At 42.4% G+C, this 9,922-nt stretch overlaps 1 protein-coding gene across 2 annotated transcripts in view; it reads left to right on the top strand.

Annotated features, from left to right (window-relative positions):
- Positions 1–9,922, top strand: part of LOC144977889 (uncharacterized) — a 35,143-nt gene extending 25,221 nt beyond the window's left edge. For both annotated transcript variants that reach the window (XM_078923297.1, XM_078923296.1), the window contains exons 7-10: positions 515–826; positions 1,659–1,793; positions 4,470–4,563; positions 9,784–9,922. In XM_078923297.1, the coding sequence (XP_078779423.1) occupies positions 515–826; positions 1,659–1,793; positions 4,470–4,510 (488 nt within the window). In that variant the 3' untranslated portion in view covers positions 4,511–4,563; positions 9,784–9,922. The remainder of the gene's footprint in view (positions 1–514; positions 827–1,658; positions 1,794–4,469; positions 4,564–9,783) is intronic.

Raw genomic sequence — 9,922 nt, forward strand, 5'->3', positions numbered from 1 at the left:
AGTTTTGTTACGTGAATAAATCTATAAATCCCATATCTCCTCTCATTTTAACTTTATACTCCATGCATTAGAAAGAAAATTTAAAATATTATTCCTAATTCAAAAAGAAAAATATTTTTCACGAGTGACTAAATGTTTCTTTCCTCCCTGTGTCATAAAGCCACTATTTAGAAGCCGCCGTTTTGTCACTGGGTATAAATAGAATACTCTTGCAAACAGAAGAAAAACCGACGAAAAGGCATTTACGTGTATGACAGCCCAACTAGTTCTGAGCTCATTGGAGTAATGGAAATGCTTCAAAACCAAAGAAACATTTTGACCATTAAAACAGCGTTAAAGCAAACCCATCATTGCATTGGGTTATGCGATAAGCAAATATCTCACAAATAAGTAAATGAATGGATAGATAAAACAAGTAATTAATTAATTTACAAACAGATGAATAAATAAATAAAGTTAACGACCTAAAACCGACCTGATACATTCACACTGGTGTATCTTTTTTATTATTCAGGCAACCCTTCATTTCTAGCTTATGGTGCTAATGACAAAAGCTTTACATACAAGACTGGCCATCAACTCGTCCGCCCATTTGACATATATGCAAATCCCACTCCCACGGACTTCGAGCTTACCCTAAATGGATCTAAAGCGACTGAGGGCAGCTATGACGTGACCATGGAACCATTACGCAGACCACTGCAGCACAGAGTGAAAATAATCATGTATCAATTATCACCAAACCAGAGCGGCAACTATGTCTTGACGGTAGCGAATGGTATAGGAAAGGCGCTGGAGTATCGTTTCTCCTTATATGTTTTTGAAGGTAGGCTGATATGAGTGTGTAGATTTTGTCCTTAATTCCCCCTCCCTCCCCCCCCCCTCCCCCTCCACTTTGTTGCAAACCCCTACCAAGGTAATCGGTAATTTTCATGACAATGAAGCGCTGGGGTCATTGCATTACAAAACAGTTCACCTCAAGGCAATATTGTTGCCTATATTGGAGGACTTAAGCTCACTTTAGCACTTCTAACGTTTTATTGAAATAGCTCCACCCCCCCCCCCCCGAAACATACAAAAATAAGAAGCAATAAACAAATAAAAACAAAAGCAACTTCACTTGATGTCGCCGCTTGATGCTGCAGATCAGGGAAATAAACTGAAGTTTTTAATCAAATTTCGTCATTGATGACGCCATCTTTCGTGCTTAAACTGAAGTTCTAAATATCGCCAATGTTGACGTGACTGTCGATGCTTTTGGCAGCACAATTGACACCTACAGAGCAGTAGGAAGGCGAAAAATTAAGACGATTTCCATACACTCTCAAAGGGATTCCAAATAAGGCTAGTCTCCACATTTCTATCGGATAAAGATAATTGTTTTCCCTCTGTATCGTGCAAAGCAACATTTATACGCAAAACATAATCAGAGCATAAGAACAGGGTTTGTCTTCTCTCATGCTCAATCGTCTTGTTTTCTAAAAAAAAATCTTGTTTAAAATATTAAATTAAAAATAATCCAAAATAGACGTGTGCTGAGAAGTTGGTTTGCCTCATGGAAGCATGCTATTCTACATATAATCTTTCAATGTAACAAGATTCTTTAAAAACAAATCACAATATTTAAATGTGTCGTTCTCTCTTTTATATTCTATAAGCTACCTCAGACAAATTGATTCCACCCAATAAAAGGTACAATCGACGAAATAATCTTGGATACTATTTTGTCACATTTGGAATGTCGATCGCATCTGTTTTACTCTTCTTAACCATCACACATGCCGTTTATAGAGGTAAGCAATGGAAACACACGCATTCAAAAATAGAAAATGTGCACTTGTGAAAAAAAAAGTAGTAGTAGTAGAAGAAGAAGAAGAAGAAGAAGAAGAAGAAGAAGAAGAAGAAGAAGAAGAAGAAGAAGAAGAAGAAGAACAAGAAGAACAAGAAGAAGAAGAAGAAAGAACGAAGAAGAGAAGAAGAGAAAGAACGAAGAAGAGAAGAAGAACGAAGAGAGAAGAAAGAAGAACGAAGAAGAGAAGAAGAAGAAGAAGAAGAAGAAGAAGAAGAAGAAAGAAGAAGAAGAAGAAGAGAAGAAGAAGAAGAAAGAAGAGAGAAGAAGAAGAAGAAGAAGAAGAAGAAGAAGAAGAAGAAGAAGAAGAAGAAGAAGAAGAAGAAGAAGAAGAAGAAGAAGAAAGAAGAAGAAGAAGAAGAAGAAGAAGAAGAAGAAGAAAGAAGAAGAGAGAAAGAAGAAGAAGAAGAAGAGAGAAGAAGAAGAAGAAGAAGAAGAAAGAAGAAGAAGAAAGAAGAAGAAGAAGAAGAAAGAAGAAGAAAAGAAAGAAAGAAGAAGAAGAAGAAAGAAAGAAGAAGAAGAAGAAGAAGAAGAAGAAGAAGAAGCAGAAGAAGCAGCAGCAGCAGAAGAAGAAGAAGAAGAAGAAGAAGAAGAAGAAGAAGAAGAAGAAGAAGAAGAAGAAGAAGAAAGACACCAGTGGGACCAGTCTCGTAACTTTTGCCATACGTCTGATTACTGACGAGGCTTAACATATATTTATTTACCATTCTTTGTCTCAAACCCTTGCTTTATCGGAATGATCTAGACGGTATAGCATTTTAAAAATCAATACATAAATAAGACAATGAGAGCAAATTGATTCTTATTTCAAGAACGAACTATTTGTTTGCCAATTGATGTAAGAAAATGTTCCAACTTTGACGTCATGTAAGTAAACACACACACACACACACACACACACACACACACACACACACACACACAAAGATTTATCGAACTTGTGAAACACATTTTAAAGCACAGTGACTAAATAAATAAAGGATAACAAAACTTGAACCAGACAATTTTTTCCCCCGAAATCTACAGTTGTTTGAAATCCCACCAAAAAAATAAAACCCTTGTGAAAGAAAATGTTTTGGCTTCTAGCATGACGAAAAAGCATATTTTATATAGGTACTAAATGAACATAAAGATCATACAAAATGAAATGTAATTTACGTCAACGGGTAGAGAATACTACAGGGAAGAGATCCATTTTTTCTCAGATATATTCTTCAATTGGTCTTTGTAATATAAAGAAGTGAACACCAAGAAACACAATGTTGCGCATTGGCAGAAATTTAGCTGTGATTAAGAGCAAAATGCATAAAATATGAAATATCTTGCAAAATAATGTAGACAGAAAAAAAATACAACACGGAAACAGGAAACTAGACCTGTTGAATTCAAAAATCATTTTAACTTTCTGAGGACTCAATATTTCCATCTCAAAATTCAACATGGAATCATGAATGATAAGCACAGTTTTGAACCAGCAGCATAGAATAATAAATCGACCTCTTAAGGAACCCATATCACCCCACACCAACATGTCTTTACTTCCTCCACTCCTGTTTTCACTTCCGTGGACGTTTCTAGGAATGATATTGCTTGGTCTTGACTTGGCCCTATCTGGGATCGTTAACCGAGACCAGACCGTGTAGTAAAATGTGATAATTCTTTTATAGAGGATGATTTTTACATTGTAAATCGTTCTCTCTATATGTCATTATGCGTATCGATATATTCAATGGCAATAGAGTGCTCCCTCCTATACGGGATCATGTGCTTGTGCCCAGCAAGTGTTTCTTATAGTGGCCGCAAGCCCCTACCACACCTAAGTCGTTTAGCGCCTTAGGGTCTATGTCATGTAACTGTATCCTGATTTATGGCTACCTGATGGACAGTAAAATTGTTTGCTAACCTTTAGATAGAATGCTATTCTGAAATAAAATACTTTCCGCCAGCGCCTAAAGACCTAGCCACCCTATTATTTTTTAGTAACTCCGCTCTCCTGAGAGGTGAGTTCTGTACAGTTATCGCAAATCTCACCAAAACCAAAACTAAAAAAAGACAAAACATTCATCTCTTTATTTCTTATCTAGTTTAAAATCTTCATATTTTCCCTATTATCCATTTTGTATGATTATTTACCTTCTACACATATTCTGTTTCATGAGCCACTTTAACTCTTATTGTTTATATCAATTGCCTGTCATGAAATCGTTCGATAAATCAAATCATTTAGAAAACGAAGTGGAATTTTGTCTTTTTTGTTTTGTTTACAATCTCCAATTTATAACTATTGCGAGTACCATTCTCTCCAAAATACACAATGGCAATGCTTTTTCAATGTTTTAATACATTTAGAGACAAACAAATATGAAATAAAAGATGTGGATGTATTGATACAATCAACACATTGTCTAAGAAAAACCAAGCTGGCAAATCATTTTAACAAATTACAGGTTAATAAAACCGGAAGAAAATTGTCACTTTAGCATTCAATGAAATGAATAATTTTTGCCAAAGCCTTCGTCCTCAAGGTTAAGGCTTTATCGTAATGAGAAGCTTGATGAAACCTTCTCATGGCTCCTTACTAAACTGTCCATAATATTTATTTACTTGCCTTACATTGCAGCCTGGACAGCCATACTTGCCGAAGACGCGAGACCACACTAGCAGGACAGATTGTATGGCTGAACGGAGGCATCGGGAACTACGGGATGTGAAGGGTGAGGTTTGGGTGTCTGACAAAGCATCCTCTATAATTGTTTTAACTCCTCTTAACCCTCTCCTTACCACGCATCGTAAAATCGTCACATTCGTTACGATACAACCAACATATTTCTTATTCAAATTTCTTTTGTACATCATAAAATTTAAAGAAAATGAACAATGTGTTGTAGAGCATGTTCTGCTAAAGAAATTCTGCATCGCACCCCCTCGTGGATCTTTACCTTGCAGTGGTGAGGGGGCTTGAGGCACACGGGAGGGCAAAGGTGTAAATCCCTGTCGACCGTCACGAGACCATCCCGGGTATCGTGCCAACGAGCCACATGAGCTGCTCGCCCCGGTGTGTGACTAAATTTGATCCAAACCCGGTGCCCGAATAGCAGCCCTATCCCGGGCGCCACACTATTATCCTTATGTCGAGTCCCAATCAGTCCCGTCAATGGCGAAGCGGTCTGCCGCCTAGCCAAATAATATCGCGTTCGTGTCGCCAGGGTCGTCGACACGTCCGAGAAAAAAGCAAACGTCCCATGCATCAATTGATTCGCGGCCTGCCGATCGGAAAATGCGACGGCGGGGATGGCGAACTGACGCACATATTGTCCCGATCCCTGAACGTCGAGAGCCAGAGTATGGCAAAAAATGAGCTTTTATCAAAACTATTGGCCGTTCACTGCGTAGATATCCTCCTGTTACAGGAGACCCACCTTTATTCAGGCGCGCAATCTTCCCGATTCCAGATCCCAGGCTATACGGTGGTCCAACGCGAGGACACTTCGAGGCTCGAAGGAGGGGTTAGCGTTTACGCTAAAGAGCCATCGAAGGTAAGGGTCATTGAGAGCGTAACGGACAGCAATGGGGTGAACGAATTTCCGTGGAAGTAGGTGGGTTGTGTTTGCATAATATTTACAAACCACCTAGAGCGACTTGGACTACACCACCCGTTCCGGTGGTCACCATCCTTCCATCTGTCTGGGAGACTTTAATAGCCACCATCACGAATGGGGCTACCGAGACTGCAACGAGGCAGGAAGACAACTCCGCTCATGGATGGACTGTAATGATCTACACCTAGTGTGCGATCCTACAGCCAAGGGCACCTTCCGGGGTACCCGCCATAAGAAGGAGTATACTCCAGACCTCACCCTCGTAACGAAAGGCGCGAACGGTGAACCGCTGCAGGTGAAGCGGACAGTCCTCGGGGACTTTCCGCATAGCCAGCACAGGCCGGTTCTTGTCACAGCTGGGGTGACAATACCGAGGGTGCAGTCTCTCCCACTTTGCAGATGGAATTTCAGGAAGGCTGACTGGGAGGAATTCAGTTCCTATATCGAGCAGGTCTGCCCTGCCATTCCTCCCAAGTCCAAGAATATAACCAGATTCAGTAGGCTACTGGTTAAGAGCGCTCAAGGCTCTATTCCACGGGGCAAACGGAAATTCTACACCCCTTGCTGGACAGCAGAGTCGGAAGAGCTGTACCGAGAGTACCAGCAGACCCAGTCCCAGGACGCAGCCGATAGACTACTTCAGTCTCTGGCAGAGGGAAGGAAGCAACGGTGGCAGGAGACCGTGGAAAGTGTCGACTTTACACACTCCAGCCGCCACACTTGGCGTTTGATAAAGAAATTGGACCCAGATCGGAATTTCGCAAAGGCTGCACCGGAATGCGAGGCAGACACAATTGCCAAGAACATTAAGAACCGTAGTAAGCGGGTCCCTAATCAGGCTTTTGAGCCCGGTGTCCGCAAGGCGTACCGTACGATTTTGGACTCGCTACCTGCGGAGGAGTCGGACTGGACGGCCCCGTTCAGTCCCGAGAAGTGGGTGCAGCCATTAGCGAAGTGAAGAACGGGAAAGCAGCAGGGATAGATGGTGTATATCCCGATATGGTGACGCATCTGGGCCCCAGGGCACGGGCCTGGCTAGCAGAGGCAATGTCTGACATCCTTGCAAAAGGAAAGCTTCCACAAGTGTGGAAGCACGCGAAGATAGTTGCCATCCTGAAGCCAGGGAAGCCGGCGAAGGAGGCAGACAGTTACAGACCCATATCGCTGCTGAGCTGTCTTTACAAATTGTTGGAGCGTGTTCTATTAAACCGATGGGGGCCGGTCCTAGACGCTGCCCTGCCACCTGAGCAGGCAGGCTTCAGGGAAGGGAGGTGCACCACGGAGCAGGTCATTGCTGCCCTTACAGAGCATATTGAGCACGGGTTCGAGAGAAAACAGCAAACAGGTGCTGTGTTTATAGATCTATCAGCGGCGTACGATACGGTCTGGTGCGAAGGGTTGATGCTCAAACTTGCAAAAATCATAAGGTGCAAAAAGACCTTGAAGTTGTTTCTCTCGATCTTAGGGGAAAGGCAATTCCACGTCGCGCTGGGAGACGTCACGAGCAAAGTAAGGAAATTGAAGAATGGGGTCCCTCAGGGGTCGGTACTTGCGCCAATGTTGTTTAACGTTTACATTAGCGATATGCCGAACACTTCTTCCCTGAGGCTGGGATACGCAGACGACTGGGCACTCGTTACTCAGAGTAAAGTGTGGACCCGTCTCGAGAGCGTACTCAGCAAGGACGTCACCAGACTCAAATCCTACTTTGACAAGTGGTACCTGAAGATGAACACTTCAAAAACCGTGGCCACTGCATTTCACTTATGCAGTGGTTGGCACACCCGTAAACTGAATGTTCTAGTCGGGGACCAGCCACTCCCATATGAGCCGCGTCCAAAATACTTAGGGGTGACGTTGGATCGCAGCCTTGCCTATCGGGTTCATCTCGAAGGGGTTGCCCGGAAGATAGAGAAACGCAACAGTCTTCTGAGGAAGCTGGCGGGATCCCACCTGGGGCGCTAGCCAAGCGCTCCTGAGAACATCCGCCCTGGCACTATGCTATTCCACCGCGGAGTATTGCGCTCCAGTGTGGGGTAGAAGCAGAAACGTTGAGAAGGTGGATGTAAAACGTCGCAAGTCGATGCACATAGTGTCGGGAACGCTAGCAACAACCCCTAGAGAATGGGGCCCGATAATAGCAGCGATCCAGCCCCCCGATGTCCGGAGGGAGACCATTACGGGAAACTGGCTGAGTAAGATCAAAGAGAGAGGGAATGGGGATACCCCTCTCATGCGCATAATGAACGGTGCCCCCGTTTCGAGCCGAAATAAGTCCCGGCAACCCTTGTACGCAGAATCCCTGACTACGGACAGAGCTGCACATACGAGATGGAAGTCGGTTTGGACGAATTCAATCCCTCGTGGGGGCGGGGACATACACTCCTCTAAGCTTGGTGAGAAGTTGCCAGGCTTTGATACCAGTAAGAGGAGACACTGGGTAGCTGCGAATCGGCTTCGGTCGAGGAGCTGCCTAACGGCCGGTGCGTTACATCAGTGGGGTCTAACTTCCTGTCCAATATGTCCACGCTGTGGGCAAGAACCCGAAACGGCAGAGCATCTAGTCGAAAGGCGTGTTGTGACGATGCTACCAGGCGGGTTCGCGACGGTGCACGAATGCGGACCGGAGTTTACTGATTGGGTCGATCGTCATAACATAATAGTGTGAACCATAAGAAGCTGCTGCATCGCAAGAACTTTACTGCTATTGTGTTTGAGTGATAAAAAATAAATTTTTGTGTTAGTTTGGGTGTGAAGTTTTGGGGAAAATCCTGCAAATGACTGGTAAGGAGAGAATTAAACCAGATGCCTCAGCAACACACACACACACACACACACACACACACACACACAGAAACTCACATATATACAGAAACAAACACACAAACACCTAGAACTAATCACCCACCAGGAAACTACAGCAAAAAAGAAACTACATATATACAGTACACACAGAAAGGGGGGGGGGTAATATGTGTGTGTGTGTGTGTGAAAGAGAGAGAGCGAGCGAGCGAGAGAGAGAGAGAGAGAGAGAGAGAGAGATAGAGATAGATAGAGAGAGAGAGAGATAGATAGATAGAGAGAGAGAGAGATAGATATAGATAGATAGATAGATAGATAGAGAGAGAGAGAGAGAGAGAGAGAGAGTATGTGCGATGAAATATGGTAAATTTGAAATGACACAATGTTGTTGATTTTATTTTATGCGAGCTGTATCAATGCAGCCATTAATCCGGACGAATGTTTTAGTTTTACTTGTCAAGAACACCAACGTACCGTGCATTCAATCGATTTCTCCACCCTTAACCCTCTCCTTACCACCCTTAGGAAAATCGTCACATTTGTTACGATGCAGTCTACACTTTTCTTATTCTGATTTCATTTTGTTATAGTTACAGCCATAAAAACTCGATACTGTGTTACAGAGCTCATTATTCTTAACAAAATATAGAATATGATCCTTGCTAATCCGTTTTAAAAATCCATTTTTCTGTTGTGGTGAGCATGAAGTTTGGGGTAAAATTCTGAAAATAGCTCGTAAGGAGAGGGTTAAGATATATATTTATATACATTTTAAATATCAGCAAATCGATTTATATCATTTCCATGACAATTCAATTGATATAGAATCTAATTGAAAATGAAACAGGTATTCAACATTTGTTTGCGAAAATCCCGTTCCATTGTGTTGGACGACCTCAAGCTACACACCACCAGCACGCCATCCGAAATGAACAAAGGAAGAGCTGGCTCGAATGGCAAAAGAAAGTTTCTCGTGGTCAGAGTCTTGCATAACCACAGTGTTGACACTTGGATCCAAATCTATTTCTTTAATAGGAAACTGTAGTTATGGAGCACGAAAATGAAATGGCTGGTATCTCATGTTCAGTTGGAGGGTGGTTTTCCTAGACTCGTTACGTCGATTTTCTTCTCTCTGCATAAAACTTAGGGTAGGGCCGAGGCGAGACCGAAAGGTACATTCTAAAACAAAGAAACATTAACATGGGACGGGAAATGATGTTGGGGGATGAAATGACAAAGCTGTGGACAGATCAAGAAAATATCTTTCTACAGGGTCCAGCAGGGTCGTCAGGGTCTTTAGGTGTATTCCATCCACCGCATTTAACGGTATTTAAAAAGTAGACATTTTCTATGAAATAAATAGATTAAATGAAAAAAAAACTTAAGAAGCTAGTCAATATCGCCCCCCCCCCCACTTCCTTCGTCTTTGTTAAAGGGCATATGATTTTTATTGATTATTTCCCTTTAGCAAAGGCACATAAGAATTATTCTCATTTAGATGTTGTTTTGAAAATGACTAATTTCTTTCCCCAGGGACGAATTGTGGTGGCTTTTTTATGAGAGGCTCAGTTAGACCAGTAACTCAAAGGAATATAGACATTAATTGTCTATTCGATGCTCGTCTTTATTCCCTCGCTAAATCAACAGATAAATCATCAAATAAACCTGTTGC

Source organism: Berghia stephanieae, chromosome 8, assembly GCF_034508935.2.
Source record: "Berghia stephanieae isolate SIO BIC M18660-M18661 chromosome 8, UCSD_Bste_1.3, whole genome shotgun sequence".
In the NCBI taxonomy this organism is placed as follows: domain Eukaryota; kingdom Metazoa; phylum Mollusca; class Gastropoda; order Nudibranchia; family Aeolidiidae; genus Berghia; species Berghia stephanieae.